Raw genomic sequence first — 14,678 nt, forward strand, 5'->3', positions numbered from 1 at the left:
GGCTGATGCCGTCCCCCACAACCCCCCTCCGCCTCCCTTGGACATCGAGGGGAGCCCTGCCTCTGCTGTCAGATCAATCCTAGACTCCCGACGTCATGGGGGGGGGGGGGGTGTACGGTCCAGAGGAGGGGTGCTGAGTTCCAGTGGACGACATTCTAGATCCCAACATCATCCGAGAATTCCACCTTCGCCGTCATCCTGCGGCTGGAGCCGCGCGTCGGGGGCAGGTATTGTCACGTCTACTCCTACTCCCCCTCTCCGGCGCTCGACGTCGCCGGTCTACTAACCACCGGTCCTGGCCACCCATCTCTATGCACACCTGCGTCTCATCATCAGTCACACCTGGACTTCCTTACTCCCTCATTACTTACCCTTTATATAGCACTCTTTTGTTATCAGTTATCAGGCAGTATTGGTTGTTTCCCTGTCAGACGTTTCTCTTGTTTTGTATCGTTCTATGTTCGTTAATATTAAACTCACTAACTGCACCTGCTTCCTGACTCCCTGCGTCGATGTTACATTAATCCATTTTATAATAAGGCTGTAACAAAACATGGAAAAAGTGAAGGGGTCTGAATACTTTCCAAACGCACTGTATACAGCCAATACATACAGGTAGAAAAAGTGCAGTTCATAATCAACGATTCATCTGTACACTACATACATAGTACACATCAGTACACTCTGTCAACTACAATATCAACTGAATACCAGCCCGCTGGTCCTACTAGTATCTTTAAATACAGTATTGTATAGTATTGTATCCCAGTATTGTATGGAGAAGCTGTGTCTCTCATATAGAAGCTGAATGGGTTATTCAGTTCACAGAGATTATTTAGAGTCTGACTGTGACTGAAACCCTCTGGCAATATTACAGGTCACCTTCACCACATACAAAACACACACACACCCTTCTTCATCCCCAGCACATTACTCCTGATGTCTAATGGCTGCCACCCCCATCCTCACCCCTCCTCCCCCTCCCCTGCAGTGTATTACATCCATTGGATACATCACAGACAGACAGGGGAGCAGCCTCCTGTCAGAGAAATAGCTCTGCCTCTGCGTGTGGCGCATACGAATGATCTAACCTACTGCTGCGGGTGGAGTCTAACCCTGTGTTGCTGATGTCGCATACTGATGTGGTTATTCACCCTCACATTGTCTGCTGTGTCATAGACAGAGAGGTGAGATGACTTCCTCCGTATTGTTTATGTCACATACGGTAAGACTTCTGCCCATTCACGCAGAGAGGGACAGAGACACAAACACAGACACCAGCGTGGGCACAGACGCACACACGCACCCACACACCCTTCCTCAGCCTCCCTTACACTGCTCTCATGTGGCTATGGGCTCAGGGTAGTCTGGAACTTTCAGTCTCTCTGTGGGACAGCACAGGAGATCAGAGTGCATCACACAGTCTTCAGTCCAAGCAAGCCTGGTTTGAGATGTGTCCATATACTGTAAACAGGATTATTAGGGAAATCGTTCTCGTTGCAAAGCATTTAAATGTTTGAAACAAACTATTATATTAATCTGACTATCCAAAATAATAGTATAATAGTATTATTGTGTGCATGTAAACATACTCAATATGTCTAAATGATTTAGTGCCAGTAGTTACCTACAAGCTGAAATTCCATAGGCCTTGTGAATGAAGCAGAGCCGTTGTGGGACGTGAGGAGTGTAGAAATGACCAGATGTGTGTGTGTATATGCGTGTGTGGACCAGATAACAGTAAATAACAGAAGGCAGAGCTCCAGACACCTGCAGGGGGGGGGGGGGGGGGGGGCTGCATGACAGGACCCACTCGAGGCTCTGTTCTGTTCAGAACGCCATCCACCCCCTCTCCTCAGCTTCAAATGACTCACACACCCACACTCCATGCCTGAGCTGACGTTACGTCATCCGTAATCTCCCGTTGGAGGTATATGCCCTCCACACGAAACACCGTCTAAGGAGTAACCTTATTTATCCTCACCCATCCTCCCAGGCATAAATGGGCATCCCAGGGATGGCAACTATAAAAATGAATGAGAAGGGGCGGCTCCATGCCCCACCTGACCCTCACATCTCTGGGTCTTTACTCCACTTGAGAGCCGACCAATCAAAGCAATGGTCCTCTCACTGATTGACTCTCCTTAGGCATCCAGTTCCACTTCATGTGAACCACAAAAATCCTCAGATATTACAGCTCCTTCTCAACCTTCATGTTCCGAGTTCTCTCTCAGCTGAATCTCAGAAATCATCTGTTATTACAGCTCCCTCTTCACCCTAATGTGTTGTGTTACTCTCCCTGAGAATCACACAGACTCCTGAGATATTACGGCCCTCTCCCTGGGCCCCTCTCCACAGCCTCCTTCCCCCCCCACCCTTCTGCTGAGATCTTCATAATAACTCTTGGGTGCAAAAGCATACCCTGGAGCACCATGCTCAGCTCCGTCACGTTATTGCTGCTCATTATACAGGTTTAGATTTACACTGCAGAGGGATCTCATTCTCTCTCTGCTCATTTTGATGAAGGAAAAAATGTTAAGGTGGCTCAAAAAGGAAGAACCAAAAAAATATTACTCAGTCTAATGACTAAGCCTATTAGAATATAATGACATTTGAACCAAATGATAAGTAACAGGTAGTAGAGTCTTCTAGGGATGTAGTGGGTCTGTGAGAGAGATACGAGGCAGTGAAGGGTTAAATAGGGCTAATGCCAGGAAGGTTTCAGTCAGACTCAAAATAGTCTCCGTGTGAACTGAATAACGTACAGTATTCAGCTTCTATATGAGAGACTCAGCTTCTCCATACAATACTGTACAATACTATATTAAAAACCACTAGTAGGACCAGTTGGCTGGCCTTCAGTTGATATTGTAGTTGATGGCATGTACTGATGTGTAGAGTGTATATAATTTACAGATGAATCATTGATCGCTCATGAACTGCACTTTTTCAACCTGTATGTATTGCCTGTATATGTCCTTGTCTAGGCTTGATTGTGTTTTTATTATGTATGCACACCCTCCTGTATTTCCACACAGGGATAACACAGTCATTATCTTATCTTAGGCATCCACCTACGCATATCTATGTTACTGAAGGGGTATTAGTCAAACTCTAAATAGTCTCTCAATGAACTGAATAACCTATGCAGCCTCTATGGGAGACAGACACCACTTCTTCATACAATACTGGGATAGGCTACAATACATGTAGCTACACATATAAATAAGGGCACAGACCACATACATACCTTTACATGTGTATATGGATAATGGGGAAAGGCTAGGAGAGGTTAGCTACATGCAGAGTTGAACAACAAAACAGTGGGTAAAAACCACTGATTGAATGGAGAATGCTGATGTAACAACGTTACAATTCAATGCATGAACAAAGGGGTTAGTTATCGATCAGACCAGCCTTCAGTCAGGAATCTCTCTCTTTACCCCATTTCCCATTTGGACCCAGACACGCAGGCGCATACGCACATTCGCATGTGCGCATGCTGGCACTATACATAGGTACGCACACACACGCACATACACACACTGTCTCCCAGTCTGACCATGTGATTCCATTACTGTCTGCCCCTTTTGTTTCTACTATCATTACTACTAGACATGAAGGTACTGGACCACTTCCACCACACTGTCCCTAATGGACATCAATAACATAAGACCAACAACAGTAGTGATGGAATGTAGATCTGACTTACTGCAACGCCATAATTCATGTTCAATGATTGTGGTTGTGTTATCTACTAGTTGAATGCACAGAGCCCCTCTACAAACACAGTGGAATACACATCTACCCAACACCCATAATGGACATCAATACAACAGAAGATAAACAACAGTAGAAAGACAGGATGTACGATAAGATCAAACATACTGTATTAATATGCGCCATGTAGTCTATAAACAAAGAACCCGTAGAAGACACAAAGACATGGTGTAGGGGTTGGTCTAAGGAGGACGTTGCCCTGACAGAGAGGTACGGCCAACCAGAACCATTTTGCGTCATTCTGGAGACTCCAAGGCTCCGAAGTTGCTCATTAATCAGGCTGGTGGGTTTAAATGCCATTAATATTTAATGTGCAGATCAATCGTATATTGGGCCTGTCTGTCTGCCTAGTGTAGCCCATAACATGGGTGTATCGTACATCGTGAGATGGGTTGGAGGGTAGGGGCAGGCTGCTAGTATGAATTATTTATTGTGTCTAAACTCTGCTGAACACAGCACAAGTATACAGCCTGGTAGAAGAGTGAGTGAGTGAGTGAGTGAGTGAGTGAGTGAGTGAGTGAGTGAGTGAGTGAGTGAGTGAGTGAGTGAGTGAGTGAGTGAGTGAGTGAGTGAGTGAGTGAGTGAGTGAGTGAGTGAGTGAGTGAGTGAGTGTGAGTGTGAGTGTGTGTGTGTGTGTTGCATACATATCATTGGTCCTTTGAGCTGGATACTCCAGACACACAGAGAGAATAAGAAGAGTACAAGGAGTAAGAAAATCTACCAAGATAGGTCTGCTAAGGTCTGCCAGGAATGATGCTGCTTTGGACATGATCACATCTCTATCAAAGTGTTTGAACACCAGTTACAGTAATGTGTGTACGGGTATAGCTTGAGTCTACATACAGTTTGAAGTCGGAAGTTAACATACACTTAGGTTGGACTCATTAAAACTTGTTTTTCAACCACTCCACAAATGTATTGTTAACAAACCAGTTTGGGCAAGTCAGTTAGTCTACTTTGTGCATGACACAAGTAATTTTTCCAACAATTGTTCACAGACAGATTATTTCACTGTATCACAATTCCAGTGGGTCAGAAGTTTACATACACTAAGTTGACTGTGCCTTTAAACAGCTTGGAAAATTCCAGAAAATGATGTCATGGCTTTAGAAACTTCTGATATTCTAATTGACGTAATTTCAGTCAATTGAAGGTGTACCTGTGGATTCATTTCAAGGCCTACCTTCAAACTCAGTGCCTCTTTGCTTGACATCATGAGGAAATCAAAAGAAATCAGCCAAGACCTCAGAAAAACAATTGTAGACCTCCACAAATCTGGTTCATCCTTGGGAGCAATTTCCAAACGCCTGAAGGTACCACGTTCATCTGTACAAACAGTACGCCATTTTCTATCTCCTAGAGATGAACATACTTTGTTGTGAAAAGTGCAAATCAATCCCAGAACAACAGCAAAGGACCTTGTGAAGATGCTGTAGGAAACAGGTACAAAAGTATCTGTATCCACAGTAAAACGAGTCCTATATTGACATAACCTGAAAGGCTGCTCAGCAAGGAAGAAGCCACTGCTCCAAAACCGCCATAAAAAAATCCAGACTATAGTTTGCAACTGCACATGGGGACAAAGATCGTACTTTTTGGAGAAATGTCCTCTGGTCTGATGAAACAAAAATAGACCTGTTTGGCCATAATGACCATCGTTATGTTTGGAGGAAAAAGGGGGAGGCTTGCAAGCCAAAGAAAACCATCCCAACCGTGAAGCACAGGGGTGGCAGCATCATGTTGTGGGGGTGCTTTGCTGCAGGAGGGACTGGTGCACTTCACAAAATAGATGGCATCATGAGGCAGGAATATTATGTGGATATATTGAAGCAACATCTCAAGACATCAGTCAGGAAGTTAAAGCTTGGTCGCAAAAGGGTCTTCCAAATGGACAATGACCCCAAGCATACTTCCAACAAAGTCAAGGTATTGGAGTGGCCATCACAAAGACCTGACCTCAATCCCAAAGAAAATTTGTGGACAGAACTGAAAAAGCGTGTGCGAGCAAGGAGGTCTACAAACCTGACTCAATTACACCAGCTCTGTCAGGAGGAATGAGCCATAATTCACCCAACTTATTGTGGGAAGCTTGTGGAAGGCTACCCCGAAACGTTTGACCCACATTCAACAATTTAAAGATAATGCTACCAAATACTAATTGAGTGTATGGAAACTTTTGACCCACTGGGAATGTGATGAAAGAAATAAAAGCTGAAATACAAAATTCTCTCTACTATTATTCTGACATCTCATATTCTTAAAATAAAGTGGTGATCTTAACTGACCTAAAATTTAATTTTTACTGGGATTAAATGTCAGGAATTGTGAAAAACTGAGTTTAAATGTATTTGGCTAAAGTTTATGTAAACTTCAGACTTCAACTGTAGATACATAAATTCATCTATATGATATATACAGCCATCACCAAATAAAGATTCTCATGACTTGGCCATCATGCTCTGTGATGTTATCAGGGTCGTGTTCATTAGGGATCAAATGAAAGAAAACTGACTGAAACAGGGAGGGACTATCTGAACTTGTCCAATAAGACTCTGGAAGACATTTTGCTACAGTGCGCCCTAACAAATATGACCCTGTTGTATTGTTTTTGTAGAGGTGGTGTATGTGTTGATGTATAGCTCAGCTACCTATCTATCATTAGTATGTGTGGTGTAGGGGTGGTGCATAATGTCTGGATGGTGTGTGGGCTGCAGTACCTCTCCTCCTCCAGCAGGGGCCCTCTCTGATGGTGTACGACAGCTCAGTGAACTCTATGTCCACAGCAGAGCGCCGAGGCAGGTGGGAGAACCGCTGGGCCTCCGTAATGTGGTTCTCCACTTTCTTTAGGTGGGTGAGCAGCGGGGCCTCCGTGGGCACACCCCCACCCCCAGGGAGTTTGGTTTCCTCCATGGGGATGCTGACAGAGACAGACGTCTCCAACGTCCTCTCAGCCATACTAACAGACTGGAAAAGAGGGGGAAAACTGTCAGTTATTATAATACTACAGATTTCATGTTATTATTACACATGTTATTATTGTGATGAGTGGGTATATGAGATGAGATTCTAAAAGTAGGTTACCCAGCAAACCAGGAACATTCCCAGAACATTGCCTAAAATCCCCATTAAGTTCTAGTTAGAATTTTATCTAACATTAGGAGAATATTCCAAGGAATATTCTCCTAACATTCACTAAAATGTTGTGCACAACATCTGTAACAACAACCACAGAACATTCTCCAAAAGCTATTAGGTTTCCAGAAAATATAATAACAGTAATGTTTTCCCAGCAAACCAAAATTGGTTCTGTGAAAGTTCCCAGAACATTTGTGAGGTTGCGGAAAATGTTCTCTTAAACCAAAAACTATCCAGTCATGCTGATGATTATACAACGTTTGTATAAAACATTCACCTGATGTTGCAAGAACATTCCCAGAATGGAGATCCCAAAAGATATGTTCCCAAAACACAAAAGACAGATGAAATGTGTTCTAGGAATGTTCTTGCAACATCAGGTGACTGTTTTTACACTATAGAAGAAACAATGTAGAATCATCCACACAAGTGGACAGTATTTGTGTTTTGGGAACATACCTTTAATGATGTCCCCACAATGTTCTCACCAGAATGTTCCAACAACCTAATGAAACATTCTGGTAACCTTTAAAGAATAGATTAAATGGGTTCTAGGAAAGTCCTTGCAACACCAGACAAATGTTTTATACAAATATTCTATAGTCATCAGCATGACAGAACAGTATTTGTGTTATGAGAACATTTGCTGCGACCTACCAAATGTTCTGGGAACTTTCACAGAAACAATTTTGGTTTGCTGGATATTCTGTTAAATCCCAAAGCAAATAGGGCAGAATAGATCCATATTATGTTATCATACCATGGGATATAGATAGACCCAATTCTCTGCCATGGGCTTGGAGGTTTGAGTATTGAAATGTAATAAAAGTGATAGATTATCAAGCAATTGAGTGAATGATGACATGACTAACTGACATTGATTGACTGAAAAACAAACTCTTCCAGGCCTACTCCATAAGGACATGACCTGGACAATCAGTTTGTAATGTAGGGATGGTGTTGCTCTATATAAAGCTGTGAATAGCGATGATGAGACAGTGGAAACAGTGTTATAGTGATTGCAGACATGCTAGACAAGCTCTTAGAGGTTCGATGGTTTTGGCGGTGCTAATGTGATTAGGGCTATAGACGTCACAAGTCACACCCTATTCCCTATATAGTGCACTACTTTTTACCAGAGGCCTATAGGGAATAGGGGGCCATTTGGGACACAAATTTGGTCTAGTTGTATAATGTTGTAAGAGGTTTTATTAGGTCTACAGTATAGACAGGCTGGATGTGAGGGATCTGATTCCCGGCCAGTACGAGGAGTGGAGGATTTGGTTACAGACTAGCAGAGCCTTATAGTGCTGAAATGGCTAATTCACGAGAAACCTCCTGGCCTACACGGAGTATCCCCCCTCCCCCACTCCTGACTCCCCACTCACTCTGGCCTGGGCAACGTGGAGACACGTAGCACCACACAAGCCAAATAAGAGGAAATACACCAATATTTCACATTAGCTTTCACACGCACACATTTTATACTACCTGTACACCTACGCATACCACACCACAAAAAAAAGTCCTTCCTATCGAAGGTTGGTTGCAACACGAAACCTGTCTGTTTTTTTCTGGTTCCCTTGTTTTGTAACTCGCATATCAAACCTGCTCTATTGATTCTAGCTCCTATGAATTATTCTAAGGGGGACTTGGTTTCCCTACTACAGCATGAAAGGCAGGCAGGCAGAGCAACACCAACACTATTTATGGGTTGCACGTTGTCACAATATTGTTGTGAATGTTTTTTGGAAGACTGACTCCCGACTGAACGTTCTACTCAAGCTGTCTGAAGCTCATAGCTAGGCAGTCATAATATACAGTACACTACAGTGCATTCGGAAAGTACTCAGACCCCTTGACTGTTTCCACAATTTATGTTACAGGCTTATTCTAAAATTGATTAAATAGTTTTTTCCTCCTCATCAATCTACAAACAATACCCGAATAATGACGACACAAAAACAGGCTTTTCGAAATGTTTAAACTGTATTACTAATAAAAATGGAAATATCACATTTATACCCGAATAATGACGACACAAAAACAGGCTTTTCGAAATGTTTAAACTGTATTACTAATAAAAATGGAAATATCACATTTATATAAGTATCCAGACCCTTTACTTAGTACTTTTTTGAAGCACCTTTGGCAGCAAATACAGCCTTGTGTCTTCTTGGGTATGACACTACAAGCTTGTATTTGGGGAGTGTCTCCCATTCTTCTCTGCAGATCCTCTCAAAATCTGTCTGGTTGGATGGGGAGCGTCGCTGCACAGCTATTTTAAAGTCTCTCCAGAGATGTTCGATCGAGTTCAAGTCCGGGCTCTAGCTGGGCCACTCAAGGACATTGAGACTTGTCCCGAAGCCACTCCTGCGTTGCCTTGGCCGTGTGGTTAGGGTCGTTGTCCTGTTGGAAGGTGAACCTTCACCCCAGTCTGAGGTCCTGAGCTCTCTGGTGAACGTTTTCATAAAGGATCTCTCTGTACTTTGCTCCATTCATCTTTCCCTCGATCCTGACTAGTCTCCCAATCCCTGCCGCTGAAAAAAATCCCCACAACATGATGCTACCACCACCATGCTTCACCATAGGGATAGTGCCAGGTTTCCTCCAGATGTGACGCTTGGCATTCAGGCCAAAGAGTTCAATCTTGGTTTCATCAAACCAGAGAATCTTGTTTCTCATGGTCCAACAGTCCTTTCGGTGCCTTTTGGCAAATTCCAAGCCGGCTGTCATGTGCCTTTTACTAAGGAGTGGCTTCCATCTGGTCACTCTACCATAAAGGTCTGATTGGTGAAGTGCTGCAGAGATGGTTGTTCTTGTGGAAGTTTCTCCCATCTCCACAGAGGAGCTCTGGAGCTCTGTCAGAGTGACCATTGGATTCTTGGTCAACTCCCTGACCTAGGCCCTTCTTCCACGATTGCTCAGTTTGGCCGGGCAGCCATCTCTAGGAAGAGTATTGGTGGTTCCAAACTTCTTCCATTTAAGAATGATGGAGGCCACTGTTCTTGGGGACATTCAATGCTGCAAAAGTGTTTTGGTACCCTTCCCCAGATTTGTGCCTCGACACAATCCTGTCTTGGAGAGCTATGGACAATTCCTTCGATCTCATGGCTTGGTTTTTGCTCTGACATGCACTGTCAACTGTGGGACCTTATATCGACAGGTGTGTGTGCCTTTCCAAATCATGTCCAATCAATTGAATTTATCACAGGTGGACTCCAATCACGTTGTAAAAACATGTCAAAGATGATCAAAGGAAACAGGATGCACCTGAACTCAATTTCAAGTCTCATAGCAAAGTGTCTGAATAGTTATGTAAATAAGGTTTCTGTTTTTTATTCTTAATAAATTTGCAAAAAAAAATCTAACAATTCATTTTCACTTTGTCATTATGGGGTATTGTGTGTTGATTGATGAGGGGTAAAACATATTTTATTCATTTTAGAATAAGGCTGTAACATAACAAAAGGTGGAAAAAGTCAAGGAGTCGGAATACTTTCCGAATACAGACATGGGGCTTTACCTGTAAAGTACTGTCTTTTTGCAGGTTCAGATTTCTGTCTCAATGGGATAGGAGGTAGAAATGCAGCAATTTATTTGCTCAACACCTAGTCCTGTTACAATATGTAAAGGCCCAGTCAGTGAGTCATCAGAGTATACTGTAGGTGCGGCTGGCTGCAGCCCCTTATGACTGCCTAGCTTCAGACAGCTTGATTTATCCACAAAGAGCTTTATAATAAGTTGCAGTGTGAGAAAGCACACTTACAAGCAATGGACGTATACTTGACAACATATTAGAGGTAGTTTGAAGTGTGTTATTGTGTATCAAGTCAATAGGAAGTCGCATAGGCCTAAGCTGCCACATACAGTTGAAGTCTGTAGATACTTTTGTACCTGTTTCCTCCAGCATCTTCACAAGGTCCTTTACTGTTGTTCTGGGATTGATTTGCACTTTTCGCACCAAATTACGTTCATCTCTAGGAGACTGAACACGTCTCCTTCCTGAGCAGTATGTCGGCTGCGTGGTCCCATGGTGTTTATACTTGTGTACTATTGTTTGTACAGATGCAGGCGTTTGGAAATTGCTCCCAAGAATGAACCAGACTTGTTCATCCATTTTTTTTCTGAGGTCTTGGCTGGTTTCTTTTGATTTTCCCATGATGTCAAGCAAAGAGGCACTGAGTTTGAAGGTAGGCCTTGAAATACATCCACAGGTCCACCTCTAATTGACTCAAATTATGTCAATTAGCCTATCAGAAGCTTCTAAATCCATGACATCATTTTCTGGAATTTTCCATGCTGTTTAAAGGCACAGTCAACTTAGTTTATGTAAACTTCTGGCCCACTGGAATTGTGATACAGTGTGCCTAAGTGAAATAATCTGTCTGTGAACAATTGTTAGAAAAATGACTTGTGTCATGCTCAGAGTAGATGTCCTAACCGACTTGCTAAAACAATAGTTTGTTAACAATAAATTTGTGGAGTGGTTGAAAAACTAGTTTTAATGACTCCAACCTAAGTGTATGTAAACTTCCGACTTCAACTGTAGTTGAAATGATACACAGCAGTGCAGCAGTGTACAATGATACAATGTAGCATCAGCTACACAGACCAAGTCTAATTAAAGCTAACATATCTCACAGCAAAACTGCAAGGAGCCAACGCTGTATCACATCAGTTTCTTCCCTGAAGGTAGAGTTGCCCTTAAGACAGACGTAATAAAGAAAACTCCAATCTGCATTGTGTGGTGCTGTTATAGGCCTACTGTAAAGTGTCAATTCTGTTTAGCATGGCTCTAACCTTACATCCTAGATTGTGGAAAAGGAGAAAACGAACTGACCATGGCTTCTATTGATTGACATTCCATTAGTGAACTTCAATTAGAACACTGCTTTAAGCACTATAACCCGTCTGACCACTAGCACACTGCTTTAAGTCCTAGAACTCAACCGACCATTAGAACACTGCTTTAAGCACTATAACCCGTCCGACCACTAGCACACTGCTTTAAGCCCTAGAACTCAACCGACCACTAGAACACTGCTTTATGCCCTAGAACCCGACCGACCATTAGAACACTGCTTTAAGCCCTAGAACTCAACCGACCACTAGAACACTGCTTCAGGCCCTAGAAGCCGACCGACCACTAGCACACTGCTTTAAGACCTATACAGAACCCTGACAAACCAATGGACTCAGCATTTTTACAAAACATTTGTATCCAAAATGGCACCATGTTTCCTATATAGAGTACTACTTTTTATCAGAACCCTATTATCACATTATGCTCTGCAGAACCCTAACGAACCATAATGGGTTCATCCCAACAGAACCTGTGTATCCCAAATGGCACCCTTTCCCAAGTAGTGCACTATAAAAGGAATAGGGTGCCATTATGGACGCTGACTGACAGACCATAATGGGGTCTCTCTCTGTGAGATCAAGGCTGCCCTGTTCTTTCCTCTCTCATGCATTGCCCTGCCGCCTGGCCACGTGATGGAATGGGGAGGAAATAAGGTGTCACATCTAAAGACATATGGTTAATGTCTTTCGCCCGTAGCCTTAGCTGATACATTCCTGGCAGTAAGGAATCCAGTGCTTGTCTGTCTTAATGAGTAATTACTTGGTAATAGCCTAGAGAAGTGGCACAGGTTCTCTCTTTCAGAGGCACCTGTTACCATGTTCCCTATGATGATGTAAACATCAAACCATCTATTGAAGCTGTGTTCTTTGAGCTCTCTACCTCTCCACTAGAACAAAGGCTAAACCTAATTATGGTTGTACTGCACATGGGCTAATATGAACATACTGTACAATCCTGAGGTGTTTGGAAGGAGGTTGGACTGAGTGAAAGAAGAGAGGTTGTTCCATGCTGTTCCATGCATTACATCACTAATACATGCATGATCTGAAATAGACGGCTATTCCACAAACACACACAGGCCTACATGCAAGCATAAACACAATACACACAAATATAAACAGCTCATTTTCAATTCTACGCATTATGAAACATTTACAAATGATGCATTAGTTAATCCAACATACCTTTTCTTGAGTGTTGACTTGACCAACAATAGAGCACTCCGTTCCCATTTATGAAGAGCACTGCTCAGTTCATCACTTTACAATGAAACAGCAGACCCAGCAACAAGAGATGGTGCCCAACGATCTCAGTCCCGTGCCAGGCAAAGATCGTCACTGTGTTCCAGGCTCCATGAAGGTTCGGTTCGGTTACGGCGCGATGGAGAAGGATGAGGAAACGATGTTTTCCCCCAAAAAAAGATCACTCGGTGCTTGTTAGGCTACATAACGTTCTGCACACAATATCTACCGCAATTATTGTCGAAAATGATAAAATCCCCCTTCTGGCCGGAACAAGTGTGGTATGATGATTGTCAGAGATTAATAATTCAACAAATGCTGCATCTTTAGTCAATCAAACAGGAGTGCGTTCGATTTCTGACAGGTTATAGGCTAAATCAGATGGGTTTTACTTATTTCATTCCCATATCCAGAACACCTATCAGACTACTCACAAACGTCCTTGCGGTGTAGATTATATTTTATTTCCTCCGTCTAGTCTCCACGTCCTCTTCTGGCTTGCTGCAGTAGCTCAATAGCACGCAGTACCGTTATCTTGCCGGTCAGTGCCTCTCTGGCACGCCCGTCGGTCTGGGTTTCAGGGCGTTACTGGCAGGTTTTGCGAGGAGATAGTCCACAGGAAGCCCGGGCTGAATGCTTTAAAGAGCCATGATGATGTGTTTATTGTGTTTTATGTGTAGGACACATATGAAGCAGGCTTATGGGTTTTCATCTGAATGAAATCAAAACAGAAATTGGTTGACCTATAGGCTACCGGCCCCACACAAAGTTGCATTATGGGGTGCCAACAGTAGTTTACAAATGCGATGAACATATAACACAGCAGAATAATACTTGAATATTTGTGCAATTACAAACATTTATCGCACTATTTTTGCTATTCCTTATTGGGCAGAACGATTTGGAATGATTTGGCACATAGCCTATAAGCATTGACGAAAATGTCGTAACCTATGCCCGTGTCGTTGTCCAAAGCTTCACAAAAATCTGATTGAAAAGTCAATACACCAATCCATTGTTTGTTTATTTCATCTTAGTGATGTAAGCAATACAAACGTAGGTTGTAGGCTATCGAATGCACTCACCGATGTGAATTTATCCGCGCGCGGTCTCTTTAAAGACCGCACCTGCGCATCTGTCTGGTGCTGATGCTGCAGTGCCCGGGTTATTTTCGGTGAAACAGCCGGGGTTACTCCCGTTCAAATAACGCCCTAAAAATCACTCCGTGGGAAGAAACCAAAACATATTTGGTCTGAGTGTTTTTATTTCGCCAGCCAACGTTGAATATTAGCCTACCTCATAAAGTACCATAAATAAGCAATTATGTCATGCTCGTCTTGAGCGGGGATAAAGTACCTTACGCGTGTGGATGCTTGCAAAGATAGGCTAACCATTTAAAGACGAATAAGACACTATCTGTTTAAAAAGATAGTGGACTATCACAATTATCATTGTGTAACTAAGTCCAATGATAAGATTAATGGCTGCAATTGCAGTTATTCTGTACAATAGCCCTATAATTAAATAAGAAAATATAAATACAATGAATAACTATTCTAGACATATCTGTTTAAGAAAATACTAGGCCTACTCCCCTCTTCTGGTGTAATTTGCTGTGACTTTGGGCATCATAGATAAAGTCAGTAATTGATCTA

General features: G+C 42.7%; 1 protein-coding gene across 1 annotated transcript in view; it reads right to left on the bottom strand.

Annotated features, from left to right (window-relative positions):
* The window catches only part of abcg4a (ATP binding cassette subfamily G member 4a), a 36,108-nt gene extending 21,992 nt beyond the window's left edge, over window positions 1-14,116 (bottom strand). The window contains exons 1-2 of the mRNA XM_014195814.3: window positions 12,967-14,116; window positions 6,498-6,744 (exon numbers count right to left, since the gene is read on the bottom strand). Of these exons, the coding sequence (XP_014051289.1) occupies window positions 6,498-6,744; window positions 12,967-13,014 (295 nt within the window). The 5' untranslated portion in view covers window positions 13,015-14,116. The remainder of the gene's footprint in view (window positions 1-6,497; window positions 6,745-12,966) is intronic.
* Between the last annotated feature and the right edge of the window lie 562 nt (window positions 14,117-14,678).

Source organism: Salmo salar, chromosome 04 (assembly GCF_965601325.2).
Source record: "Salmo salar chromosome 04, fSalSal1, whole genome shotgun sequence".
In the NCBI taxonomy this organism is placed as follows: domain Eukaryota; kingdom Metazoa; phylum Chordata; class Actinopteri; order Salmoniformes; family Salmonidae; genus Salmo; species Salmo salar.